General features: G+C 28.8%; 1 protein-coding gene across 1 annotated transcript in view; it reads right to left on the bottom strand.

The window, feature by feature from the left end:
* Nucleotides 1–17,517, bottom strand: part of LOC128638282 (uncharacterized) — an 86,141-nt gene that overhangs the window by 18,346 nt on the left and 50,278 nt on the right. The window contains exon 6 of the mRNA XM_053690150.1: nt 7,765–7,909. Coding sequence (XP_053546125.1) covers nt 7,765–7,909 — 145 coding nt within the window. The remainder of the gene's footprint in view (nt 1–7,764; nt 7,910–17,517) is intronic.

Raw genomic sequence — 17,517 nt, 5'->3', positions numbered from 1 at the left:
ATTAGATGGTGATATTATGAGTGTAACTGTACTGTGTAATGTATATTTATTAGACAGTGTTATTATGTGTGTAACTGTACTGTGTAATGTATATTTATTAGATGGTGTTATTATTAGTGTAACTGTACTGTGTAATGTATATTTATTAGACAGTGTTATTATGAGTGTAATGGTACTGTGTAATGTATATTTATTAGACAGTGTTATTATTAGTGTAACTGTACTGTGTAATGTATATTTATTAGACAGTGTTATTATGAGTGTAATGGTACTGTGTAATGTATATTTATTAGACAGTGTTATTATGTGTGTAACTGTACTGTGTAATGTATATTTATTAGATAGTGTTATTATTAGTGTAACTGTACTGTGTAATGTATATTTATTAGACAGTGTTATTATGAGTGTAATGGTACTGTGTAATGTATATTTATTAGACAGTGTTATTATGAGTGTAACGGTACTGTGTAATGTATATTTATTAGACAGTGTTATTATGAGTGTAACTGTACTGTGTAATGTATATTTATTAGATAGTGTTATTATGAGTGTAACTGTACTGTGTAATGTATGTTTATTATACGGTGTTATTATGAGTGTAACTGTACTTAATAATGTATTTTTTATGTGTTTTGTGCAACTTTTATGTTTTGCGAAACAGTTAACCAGAGCTCTGAAGTTGCAGTAATCATTCTAGCATAAATTGTGATTGTGTTCAAGCGATCATGTTTACTTTCAACTCGTAATTGGTAAGCCTAAGGAGCTTAAATCCTCGCAATTTACCCCTTGTCACTCGTGCACAAATGTTTGCTCCACTTATAATCTGGCCCTAAATGTGACATTCCAGTTCTTATGTGTTTTAAGAATTTGGTACATTTGCTACAAATCTCCACCAGAGGGAGTGATTTCTATCCACAATAACAAAGTAACGTTTTCATATCTATGGTTGAAAAAAAGACTTTCTGATGCCCAAACTCAAGATGGAGTTTAAAATTTGCTTCTTTCTCAAAAATAAAATGTCTTTCAAGTCTACTGTTTACAACGCTCTGTGCTTTTAAAATTCCAGAATATAGCCAAGCATGGTTTACATTTAGGAGCCGATTTATCATTGGTCTGTCCGACATGATCCGCTCAGCGGATCAGGTCCGACACACATATATGAAAGACGACAGCATGTGCTGTCGGCATTTATCATTGCACAAGCAGTTCTTGTAAACTGTTTGTGCAGTGACGCCCCCTGCAGATTTGCAGCCAATAGGCCGCTAGCAGGGTGTGTCAATAAGCCTGATCGTATAGGATTGGGCGAATTGATGTCCGCAGTCTCAGAGCAGGCAGACCAGTTATGTGGCAGCTGTCTTAAGACCACTGCTTCATAACTGCTGTTTCTGGCGAGCCTGAACATTCGGAGCTTGATATTTCGACCCCAATATGTCTCTTCTCCTACGGTAGAATTAAAGCTTAATGCTTTGTCTGAGGAAATTTCCTCTAATAACAAAAAGAAAAGCTTTTTCAAGCATAACCTAACACTGAAACAACGGCAAGCACTTAAATCTCTGGGGTCCAATCTCAATCTTGTAATTAAAGAGTATGACAAGGGGAGCAATATAGTCATTATGGATAGGGACTATTATGTGTGTGAATCTTTCAGACAACTGAATGACAAAGAGGTATATCAAAGATTAACATTTAATCCCACCAGTGCCTATAAGTCCCTCTTGGAAGACATCCTTATTTTGGGTCAACAAATGGGTGCTATTTCCCCTTCAGTAATGAATACATTACGCCCAAAGGCTCCTTAACACCTATCTTTTATTTTCTGTCTAAATTGCACAAAAACATACTGAAGCTACCTCGTTGCCCCATTAAATCAGGGGTAGGCTCACTTTTGGAGCCACTATCGGAATTAGTAGACTCTTTTTTTGCAGCCTTTGTTCAGTAATCTTATGAGTAATGTTAGGGATTCCACCCAAGTGTTAAGAATTGCACAGGATATCAGATGGGAACACTCGTATAGATTTGTTACGATAGATGTGGCGTCTCTCTATACCTCCATTCCACACCAGCAGGGATTTTTTTTTGGATAATTTCTCAAATTACTCAGATGATGTGAAACAATTTCTTATCCTTGCTATTGAGTTTTTACTCACACACATTTTTTTTCATGTTCGAGGGTTGTTGTTACCTCCAGAAGCGTGGAACAGCTATGGGGGCTAAATTTGTCCCCTCCTATGCAAATCTCTTCATGGAATGGTGGGAGCTGTTCTCTATGGAGATGACAACCCCTTCAGGACACACATCTATTTTGGTCAATACATAGACGATCTGCTGCTGGTGTGGAATGGAGATGAGAGTAGTGTTTTGGCCTTTGTAGAATACATCAACACTAATAATGTAAATTTGAAATTTACTTTTGAACAACATCAGCACCAAATCAAATTTCTAGACATTGAGCTTAATGCGAAAGTTACCACACAGAGCATTGATTCCTGTTTATACAGGAAACCCACAGGTGTTAATATCATCTTGAACTACAAGTCGTGCCATCCAAAACATGTTCTCAAGGCTAAACCAAAAGGCCAATACATAAGAACAAAAAGGATATGTTCAAACAATATTGCCTATAGAGAACAAGTTGAAATTTTGGATAATAGATTATCTGAACGTGGCTATCCGAGCAATCTACTTCAGTCCACTAGGGAACAGGTTGACCTTATCCCACGTAACACTCTTTTGGAGTACAAACAAAACAAAGTGTCCAGATCTAGACAGTCTGATTGTAGGGACAAACTAATTTTCAGTACCCCATATAGTCTTGAATATCACAAAATTTGCAACATGATTAGGGAATGTCTACCAATTCTAACAACAGATCCTGCATTAGAGAAAGTGGCGACTAATGGCTGCAAATTTGTTGCAAAGAAAGCCAAAACCATAGGCAATATGATGTCTCCCTCTTATCTACCTGAGAATACAACAATAACCTGGTTGCAACAAAGAACAGGTTTCTCTAAATGCAAATCGAGAGTTTGCAAGACATGTAACTACGTGACAGAGATTGATTCATTTACTTCCTCAGTTTCAAATGTAAACTACCAAATTAGACACAATCTAAATTGTAACTCAAAATATGTAATCTACCTTTTAACCTGCAGGGGGTGCCAGATTCAATATGTGGGTAAAAAGACAGAGCACTTGAGAGACATTTACAATCCTGACATTTTTACCTCCGTAGCGAAGCACTTTAAGAATATGCATGCAGCAGATTCTTCCTTGGTATCTTTCCAGGTGATAGACCATATCCCTAGTCATACAAGGGGAGGAGATAGGGAGTATAAATCAAGTTTCAAGGAAGTGCAATGGATATTTACTTTACATACCAGACACCCCCTAGGTATAGATATGGAATAGGATGTTAATTTGTTTATTTAGCCTTTAATACATTCCCACCCCTTAATTTATGTTTCTATAGAGTAATTATGAATTTGACTTTGTATATTCAGTAAATTTGACATTAGCAATTTAAGCATTTTCTGACTTTCACTGTGTGTACTTTTCTAAGTATAGGACATAGACAGAAAGGAGTTAATCTCACATGTGTTTCTAATGTATTTTGTACCTTTAAAAGGTGAAGTCAGTATGTGCAGTTCATAGTGGTGAACAAGTGCGGAGGCCCCGCACAAAACATATCTGCTGTTCTCTGCACTACTGGAATCTCCTTCCATGCTGTGTGAGCCGTGTGCTCACTGTTTGTTTTAATGCTGCACTTCTGTTACAAATAAATATCCCAGTTTTTACTCAACGGATACTTTGTTTCTTTGGAGAGGAGTTGCCACGGATTCTTATGTCTTGACTTCCGGTTTCCCTTGGTGTTCGCCGTCCGGTGACCACCCCCACAAGAAAACAAGTGGCTACTAGTACTGAGGTGTTCACACGCAGAAGAAAACACTGTCGTGGATATTGTGGAGCTGGTGAGCGCCATAGATCTTTGTGTTTTTTGTCTCTTCTCCTAACCTGCGTTTTATTGGCTCTTCTCCTCGTGCTTATTGCTAATTTGCTGCTGGCATACTAACATACAATTTATCATCCTTATTCATTCCTGTTTTTCTATCAGTTGCTGACTTTGCATATACCTAGATTAGGCTTCCTCATACCTTTACTGACCTTTCTTGTTCTGCTAAATAACTTCTGCAAGCCCTATCTATTGATATCCAGATCGGACTGTGCTTTCATTTGCAAATCTGGTGTTGTACTTAATTTATGTTTGAGTCATAACTAAAAATAATTTTTAATTACCTAATTCCTCTAATCTATAGCTCATCATTTGAAAGAATGAGATAATTTATGAGCAGTTGAAACGTAAAAGAGTGTTAAACTTTTTAGTAATTAAAGGTTTGTATTTACAATACTTTTGGGTAAAATATATTCATTCATATTCTTTAAAAATTGAACTAAAATTGCAAAGTCTGATTTTACAAAATTGATCTATATTTTTATTGATTTCATTTAATTATTTAATTAATGTTCTGGTGTTTACATGTGACACAATTACATTAGGCATTAGATATGTCAAACGTAAACATGTGCAGATTTCTTAACCTGGGTAATTACACATGAAGAGATTTACACTATTTATTTTTTCCTTTTATAGAATGATTTTATTGATCCATAGGGGCCGATTTATCAAAGCCTGAATGCATCTGTTACCGCACGAGCCTTCAGTCTCTGGAAACTGCTAGCGGTTGATTGGCTGCGAATGTGCAGGGGGCAGCATTGCACAAGCATTTCACTAGAAATGCTTGTGCAATGATAAATGCTGACAGCGTATGCTGTCGGCATTTATCAATATGCCTTTTTGACAGGTCTATATGACTTCTCAGCCTACCCAGACTTCCTCTCAAAATGGATCCAGTTCTTGTGTTTCACTTTGGTCTCACCTCATTGCCTTTTTAAGGTTGACTCTTCATTTAGAATATCATGTGACTACAGTTAGGTGAGTGCTGTTGTACAATTTTTTGCATTTTAAGGGAATGTTACATTTTTTTCCTACACATGGACATAATCACACATTTTTAAAATACTATTAATTAACAGAGAAATATATACTGTACAAACATCCAACAAACAGTAACGTGCCACAGCTTAGGTTTGTATTTATGTCAGTATCTGTTCTATAACAGTTTGGAATACTGTATAGCTTTTATTTTACAGTTCAAGAAAGACAGACACATATAATTACCCACAGTGATCTGTCTTCTACATGTCCTAAATTATTGTTACATTTCCTGGAGTCAGTCCAGGTTCAGACACCTACATGACTAATTTATTATTATGAATTTACTCTAAGATTATAAGATGACAGGTGCTATAACTTGGCTGCAGACACCACTGGTCAGATAAACATGTAACTGTAACATACATTGTACATTACTGACTTTGCAGTCTGCAGCCAGGTAGTAAACGTCATATTATGGCCCAAGGTAATATATTAAATGACCTTCAGGTAGAATTATATCTATATGGGGAAAGGATTAGGGATACGAGTTCTATACATATAAAATGAGCGGAGTTAACAAAGGCTTCACAAGGGTGGTACTGATGAGGGAGTTGTATAAACCCCCTATCACTTGCGTGCAACAGTTAGTGCACCACTCGTAAATAGCCCTTAATGGGCACACCATACAGCTGATTACCGGCCTCCCCGCAAAAAATTAAGCCAATATAAGCTAAAATTAGTTAATATTGCATTGTTTTCAATATTTCTTACACAGATTATCATTAACTCAATTTATGTTACATTATGCAATTAATTTGTTCTCTGCATAGCTTAAGAAACTTTTATCAATAACAACAAATGTTATAAAGTTGTGAAGTATTAATCTGTCCCAACCTGGCTACTTTGGATGGTAACATTTTCTATGACAAAAAAGGATTTTGAACCTGCACGTGTACATAAGTGTACACACCAACCCTCTGTTCCATATGCTACAAAACAAAACAGGCACCTATAATATTAATACGGTGGTTATCTCAGAGTTAAAAAAAAGTAAAAGCTGCTTTTTTCTGCATGTAAATTTATATAACTTCTCCTAAATATAACGGCCCCCAGCAATCTTTTCTCTAGATGCCCCTTCTCATGAAATAGCCCACCAGGAAACCAAACAGATAAGAGAGGTTTATATTACAGAGCACGTCCCAAAATCCTTAGGTAAGTCACTGTATCAAAATGTGTCTGAATTACTTTCCTATATACAGTTTAAGGGGCCAATTTATAATGGCCCGAATGGGGCCATCTCGCCGTGTTTCCGCTGCTCCTTAACTGTATCCGCCGCCTTTGAGCGACGTACAGTAATCAACCCATTCAAATATGATAGGGTTGATTGACACCCCCTGCTAGCAGCCGATTGGCCGCAAATCTGCAGGAGGCGCCATTGCACAAGCAGTTTACAAGAACTGCTTGTGCAATGCTGAATGCGGACAGCGTATGCTGTCCCCATTCAGCGATGTGTGTCGGACATAATACGCTACAGCGTATCATGTCGGACCGACATTGTTAAATCGACCCAAAGCATTAAAGGACAGTATTGATATAAAGATAGGGGGCGCCCTTATGGAACTATGTATAATATATGCACAAATACACACACCTCTTAGACAGGTGGATATAGACAATGGTATATATATATATATATATATATATATAAGGCTATACTGCTATATATGATATGATATACAAAAGTGGAAAAATTATATAAATTAGTAATATAGTCCCTGTTAGGATGCCCATATACTAACAAAATAATCATATAATACAACACAGATGTGATAAGTGTACTGTCTACAATTTCTAACACAGATTTAATCTCATCTAGAGATAATAAAGTCCACACTGTGTAATTGGTGTTGCAGGTCTAGGCAGCTATCTGTAGAGGATCAAGGCCACGATCCAAGGTCAACAATCTGTAGATGATACAAGAACACAGAAGCGCCACATGGCCCAATATTGTTTGATGACAAATATAAATAAGGTATCAGGTAGATACACTCACATTTAGTATGGCACCCCTAGTGGTGCAGAAGGAGCGGTCTGTAGACAGATAGCAGTCACCCAGAAGACTGACCTCCGGTGGATATTCAGTAATATTTAGTAGAGCACCTTCCCTGGTGCAATCTAGGCAGGCTGGATTCAATACAGTCAACCAGCAGACTTAGAACCAATGGTCTGGAGCTCCCCAGGAATCACAGGTGGAAAATAGTAGGTAGGGTAGCTGAGAAATAAAAGTAGTCCGGCAGCAAGAAGTAAGTATAAAAAGTACTTACTTTATTTAAAATAATAATATAATAAAAACAACGTGTTTCTCAGCTTATCAAATGGCTGTTTCATCAGGCTACTGCTACCTACTATTTTCCACATCTCCACCTGTGATTCCTGGGGAGCTTCAGACCATTGGTTCTAAGTCTGCTGGTTGACTGTATTGAATCCAGCCTGCCTAGATTGCACCAGGGAAGGTGCTCTACTAAATATTACTGAATATCCACCGGAGGTCCTTCTGCACCACTAGGGGTGCCATACTAAGTGTGAGTGTATCTACCTGATACCTTATTTATATTTGTCATCAAACAATATTAGGCCATGTGGCGCTTCTGTGTTCTTGTATCATCTACAGAAAGGACAGTATTGTCTATAGTAAAGATAAATAAGAGTATCAATTAAACATTTTGTATAAACTCTGAAGTACAGCACAGATATCACAAGCAATTCCTTACCAGTAACAGATGAAGAGTGCGATGAGGAGGACAACGAAACCTATCGCCAAACCAACAACAACTACATGACGTATATTTTCTTCCACAGGAAAATAAGTGCTAAGGATAGGCAGCAGTCCAGTGGAATTTCCAGCCACTGATGACCCTAAAAGAGCCCAAAATAATTTGATGTATTAATGACTTTGTTATGAAATTGTTGGTGTCATACAGACAGGAGCATTGCTGGGTTACACAAACAGGGCTTTTAGCGCATGTCATTTCTCCCCAAACTTCACCTTTAGCCCTTCCCTTGAAGGGACAGTAATCGTTAAATATTTTATTTATAAATATATACTTAGGGCTAGTAGTAAGCTTTTTGCGCTTGTCAGGCTGCGCACATATAACGAGTGAAAATTAACTGTTTTTGCTCTTGCTCTAACCCGACAAGTACAACAATCCAAAGTTAGAATATCACATGCACATTCACGTATTCCCCCATAGATGTCAATGGAGCAAAAAAAGTGGGGGAAAAAATACCCCACTCTCGTGCAAACCGGATCGCATATTCTCATGTGCGCTAACCTGACATAGAAATATGAATATTAAACATTCCAATGTTCTTCAAATAACAAAATGTTCTATTTATTCATACATACATATTGCTACATATATCTGATGTTTTTTTGTGCAATATATACGTATACAGTATATACATACACACAAGATTATATATATATATATACACACACAAGATTATATATATATATACACACACAAGATTATATATATATACATACACACAAGATTATATATATATACACACACAAGATTATATATATATACACACACACAAGATTATATATATATATACACACACAAGATTATATATATATACATACACACAAGATTATATATATATACACACACAAGATTATATATATATATACACACACAAGATTATATATATATATATACACACAAGATTATATATATATACACACACAAGATTATATATATATACATACACACAAGATTATATATATATATATACACACACAAGATTATATATATATATACACACACAAGATTATATATATATACACACACAAGATTATATATATATACACACACAAGATTATATATATATACATACACACAAGATTATATATATATACACACACAAGATTATATATATATACACACACACAAGATTATATATATATATACACACACAAGATTATATATATATACATACACACAAGATTATATATATATACACACACAAGAATATATATATATACACACACACAAGATTATATATATATACACTAGGGATGGGCGAATGTGCAAATTTTCGAATTTCGAATGTAGAACGAATGTTATTACCGAAATTCGAATTCTAAATTCGAATGTCGATAAGAACGAATATTCTTAAAAATTCGAAAATCGAATGTTATTTACAGTTTTCGAATGTCACTTTCGAATTCGAATGTTTATAATTATATCGAATGTCTACATTCGAAATTCGAATTTTTCGAATTCGAATATAAATTCGAATTTTTCGAATTCGAATATAAATTCGAATTTTTCGAATTCGAATATTGCATAATTCGAATATTACATTTAAAAGCATTAGAAATACTATTACAATCTAAATTCGAATTTTTCGAATTCGAATACACGTATTGCATAATTCGAATATTACATTTAAAGAAAAAGCATTAGAAATACTATTACAATCTAAATTCGAATTTTTCGAATTCGAATATTGCATAATTCGAATATTACATTTAAAGAAAAAGCATTAGAAATACTATTACAACCTAAATTCGAATTTTTCGAATTCGAATACACGTATTGCATAATTCGAATATTACATTTAAAGAAAAAGCATTAGAAATACTATTACAATCTAAATTCGAATTTTTCGAATTCGAATATTGCATAATTCGAATATTACATTTAAAGAAAAAGCATTAGAAATACTATTACAATCTAAATTCAAATTTTTCGAATTCGAATATTGCATAATTCGAATATTACATTTAAAGAAAAAGCATTAGAAATACTATTACAATCTAAATTCGAATTTTTCGAATTCAAATACACGTATTGCATAATTCGAATATTACATTTAAAGAAAAAGCATTAGAAATACTATTACAATCTAAATTCGAATTTTTCGAATTCGAATACACGTATTGCATAATTCGAATATTACATTTAAAGAAAAAGCATTAGAAATACTATTACAATCTAAATTTGAATTTTTCGAATTCGAATATTGCATAATTCGAATATTACATTTAAAGAAAAAGCATTAGAAATACTATTACAATCTAAATTCGAATTTTTCGAATTCGAATATTGCATAATTCGAATATTACATTTAAAGAAAAAGCATTAGAAATACTATTACAATCTAAATTCGAATTTTTCGAATTCGAATATTTTCGAATGTAATCGTAAAATTCGAAACCGAATATTCGAAAATCGAATGTTAGAATGTTATGTAAACATTCGAAATTCGATTCGAACGAACGAATGTGTTAAAATTCGTGTCGTTTTTCGAATGTTGCGAAACATTCGCCCATCCCTAATATACACACACAAGATTATATATATATATACATACACACAAGATTATATATATATACACACACAAGATTATATATATATACACACACAAGATTATATATATATACACACACACAAGATTATATATATATACATACACACAAGATTATATATATATACACACACAAGATTATATATATATACACACACAAGATTATATATATATACACACACAAGATTATATATATATACACACACACAAGATTATATATATATACATACACACAAGATTATATATATATACACACACAAGATTATATATATATACACACACAAGATTATATATATATACACACACAAGATTATATATATATATACACACACAAGATTATATATATATACACACACACAAGATTATATATATATACATACACACAAGATTATATATATATACACACACAAGATTATATATATATATACACACAGAAGATTATATATATATACATACACACAAGATTATATATATATACATACACAAGATTATATATATATACATACACACAAGATTATATATATATACACACACAAGATTATATATATATACATACACACAAGATTATATATATATACACACACAAGATTATATATATATACACACACAAGATTATATATATATACACACACAAGATTATATATATATACACACACACAAGATTATATATATATACATACACACAAGATTATATATATATATACACACACAAGATTATATATATATACATACACACAAGATTATATATATATACACACACACAAGATTATATATATATACATACACACAAGATTATATATATATATACACACACAAGATTATATATATATACATACACACAAGATTATATATATATATACACACACAAGATTATATATATATACATACACACAAGATTATATATATATATATACACACACAAGATTATATATATATACATACACACAAGATTATATATATATATATACACACACAAGATTATATATATATATACACACACAAGATTATATATATATATATATATATACACACACAAGATTATATATATATACATACACACAATATTATATATATACACACACAAGATTATATATATACATACACACAAGATTATATATATATACACACAAGATTATATATATATACATACACACAAGATTATATATATATACATACACACAAGATTATATATATATACATACACACAAGATTATATATATATACACACACAAGATTATATATATATACACACACACAAGATTATATATATATACATACACACAAGATTATATATATATACACACACAAGATTATATATATATACACACACAAGATTATATATATATACATACACACAAGATTATATATATATACACACACAAGATTATATATATATACATACACACAAGATTATATATATATATACACACACAAGATTATATATATATACATACACACAAGATTATATATATATACATACACACAAGATTATATATATATACACACACAAGATTATATATATATACATACACACAAGATTATATATATATACATACACACAAGATTATATATATATACACACACAAGATTATATATATATACATACACACAAGATTATATATATATACATACACACAAGATTATATATATATACATACATACAAGATTATATATATATATACATACACACAAGATTATATATATATACATACACACAAGATTATATATATATACATACACACAAGATTATATATATATATATACACACACAAGATTATATATATATACATACACACAAGATTATATATATATACATACACACAAGATTATATATATATACATACACACAAGATTATATATATATACATACACACAAGATTATATATATATACATACACACAAGATTATATATATATACATACACACAAGATTATATATATATACATACACACAAGATTATATATATATACACACACAAGATTATATATATATATACACACACAAGATTATATATATATACATACACACAAGATTATATATATATACACACACAAGATTATATATATATACATACACACAAGATTATATATATATACACACACAAGATTATATATATATACACACACAAGATTATATATATATATACACACACAAGATTATATATATATACACACACAAGATTATATATATATATACATACACACAAGATTATATATATATACACACACAAGATTATATATATATACACACACACAAGATTATATATATATATACACACACAAGATTATATATATATACATACACACAAGATTATATATATATACATACACAAGATTATATATATATACATACACACAAGATTATATATATATACACACACAAGATTATATATATATACATACACACAAGATTATATATATATACACACACAAGATTATATATATATACACACACAAGATTATATATATATACACACACAAGATTATATATATATACACACACACAAGATTATATATATATACATACACACAAGATTATATATATATATACACACACAAGATTATATATATATACATACACACAAGATTATATATATATACACACACACAAGATTATATATATATACATACACACAAGATTATATATATATATACACACACAAGATTATATATATATACATACACACAAGATTATATATATATATACACACAGAAGATTATATATATATACATACACACAAGATTATATATATATATATATACACACACAAGATTATATATATATACATACACACAAGATTATATATATATATATATATACACACACAAGATTATATATATATATATACACACACACAAGATTATATATATATATACACACACACAAGATTATATATATATACATACACACAAGATTATATATATACACACACAAGATTATATATATACACACACAAGATTATATATATACATACACACAAGATTATATATATATATACACACAAGATTATATATATATATACATACACACAAGATTATATATATATACATACACACAAGATTATATATATATATATACATACACACAAGATTATATATATATACATACACACAAGATTATATATATATATATATATACATACACACAAGATTATATATATATACATACACACAAGATTATATATATATATACATACACACAAGATTATATATATATACACACACACAAGATTATATATATATACATACACACAAGATTATATATATATATATATACACACACAAGATTATATATATATACACACACAAGATTATATATATATACATACACACAAGATTATATATATACACACACACAAGATTATATATATATACATACACACAAGATTATATATATATATACACACACACAAGATTATATATATATACATACACACAAGATTATATATATATACATACACACAAGATTATATATATATACACACACAAGATTATATATATATACATACACACAAGATTATATATATATATACATACACACAAGATTATATATATATACACACACAAGATTATATATATATACATACACACAAGATTATATATATATACATACACACAAGATTATATATATATACATACACACAAGATTATATATATATACATACACACAAGATTATATATATATACATACACACAAGATTATATATATATACATACACACAAGATTATATATATATACATACACACACAAGATTATATATATATACATACACACAAGATTATATATATATACATACACACAAGATTATATATATATACATACACACAAGATTATATATATATACATACACACAAGATTATATATATATACATACACACAAGATTATATATATATACATACACACAAGATTATATATATATACATACACACAAGATTATATATATATATACACACACAAGATTATATATATATACATACACACAAGATTATATATATATATATACACACACAAGATTATATATATATACATACACACAAGATTATATATATATATATACATACACACAAGATTATATATATATACATACACAAGATTATATATATATACACACACACAAGATTATATATATATACATACACACAAGATTATATATATATATACACACACAAGATTATATATATATACATACACACAAGATTATATATATATACATACACACAAGATTATATATATATATACATACACACAAGATTATATATATATACATACACAAGATTATATATATATACATACACACAAGATTATATATATATACATACACACAAGATTATATATATATATATACACACACAAGATTATATATATATACACACACAAGATTATATATATATACACACACACAAGATTATATATATATATACACACACAAGATTATATATATATACATACACACAAGATTATATATATATACATACACACAAGATTATATATATATACATACACAAGATTATATATATATACATACACACAAGATTATATATATATACATACACACAAGATTATATATATATATATATACACACACAAGATTATATATATATACACACACAAGATTATATATATATATATACATACACACAAGATTATATATATATATACACACACAAGATTATATATATATACATACACACAAGATTATATATATATACACACACAAGATTATATATATATACATACACACAAGATTATATATATATATACATACACACAAGATTATATATATATACATACACACAAGATTATATATATATACATACACACAAGATTATATATATATATACACACACAAGATTATATATATATACATACACACAAGATTATATATATATACATACACACAAGATTATATATATATACATACACACAAGATTATATATATATACATACACACAAGATTATATATATATACACACACAAGATTATATATATATACATACACACAAGATTATATATATATATACACACACAAGATTATATATATATACATACACACAAGATTATATATATATACACACACAAGATTATATATATATACATACACACACAAGATTATATATATATATACACACACAAGATTATATATATATATACATACACACAAGATTATATATATATACACACACAAGATTATATATATATACATACACACAAGATTATATATATATACACACACAAGATTATATATATATACATACACACAAGATTATATATATATACACACACAAGATTATATATATATACACACACACAAGATTATATATATATACACACACACAAGATTATATATATATACACATACACAAGATTATATATATATACACACACACAAGATTATATATATATACACACACACAAGATTATATATATATACACACACACAAGATTATATATATATACACACACACAAGATTATATATATATACACACACACAAGATTATATATATATACACACACACACAAGATTATATATATATACACACACACAAGATTATATATATATACACACACACAAGATTATATATATACACACACACAAGATTATATATATATACACACACACAAGATTATATATATATACACACACACACAAGATTATATATATATATACACACACAAGATTATATATATATACATACACACAAGATTATATATATATACATACACACAAGATTATATATATACATACACACAAGATTATATATATATACACACACAAGATTATATATATATATACACACACAAGATTATATATATATACATACACACAAGATTATATATATATACACACACACAAGATTATATATATATATACACACACACAAGATTATATATATATATACACACACAAGATTATATATATATACACACACACAAGATTATATATATACACACACACAAGATTATATATATACACACACACAAGATTATATATATATACACACACACAAGATTATATATATATACACACACAAGATTATATATATATATATATACATACACACAAGATTATATATATATACACACACAAGATTATATATATATATATATATACATACACACAAGATTATATATATATACACACACAAGATTATATATATATACACACACACAAGATTATATATATATACATACACACAAGATTATATATATATACACACACACAAGATTATATATATACACACACACAAGATTATATATATATACACACACACACAAGATTATATATATATACACACACACAAGATTATATATATATACACACACACAAGATTATATATATATACATACACACAAGATTATATATATACACACACACAAGATTATATATATATACACACACACAAGATTATATATATACACACACACAAGATTATATATATATACACACACACAAGATTATATATATACACACACACAAGATTATATATATATACACACACACAAGATTATATATATATACACACACACAAGATTATATATATATACATACACACAAGATTATATATATACACACACACAAGATTATATATATATACACACACACAAGATTATATATATACACACACACAAGATTATATATATATACACACACACAAGATTATATATATACACACACACAAGATTATATATATACACACACACAAGATTATATATATATACACACACACACAAGATTATATATATATACACACACACAAGATTATATATATATATACATACACACAAGATTATATATATATACATACACACAAGATTATATATATATACATACACACAAGATTATATATATATACACACACACAAGATTATATATATATACATACACACAAGATTATATATATATACATACACACAAGATTATATATAGGTATAGATATATACAGATATATATAGTATAGCAAATAAGGGCCTGCACTCCAAATCTACTGAGAATTATCCACCAGGGTGCTGTATCATCGATACAAACAGTCTTAGAATAAGATAGCACACACTGGATTTAAAGTAAAACTTAGCTTTTATTGTAGTAGATCAATGTAAAAAATGTTACTACAATAAAAGCTAAGTTTTACTTTAAATCCAGTG

Source organism: Bombina bombina, chromosome 8 (assembly GCF_027579735.1).
Source record: "Bombina bombina isolate aBomBom1 chromosome 8, aBomBom1.pri, whole genome shotgun sequence".
NCBI classification, from domain to species: domain Eukaryota; kingdom Metazoa; phylum Chordata; class Amphibia; order Anura; family Bombinatoridae; genus Bombina; species Bombina bombina.
The sequence above is the reverse complement of the archived record's forward strand: the minus strand, read 5'-3'. Positions and strand labels throughout refer to the sequence as shown.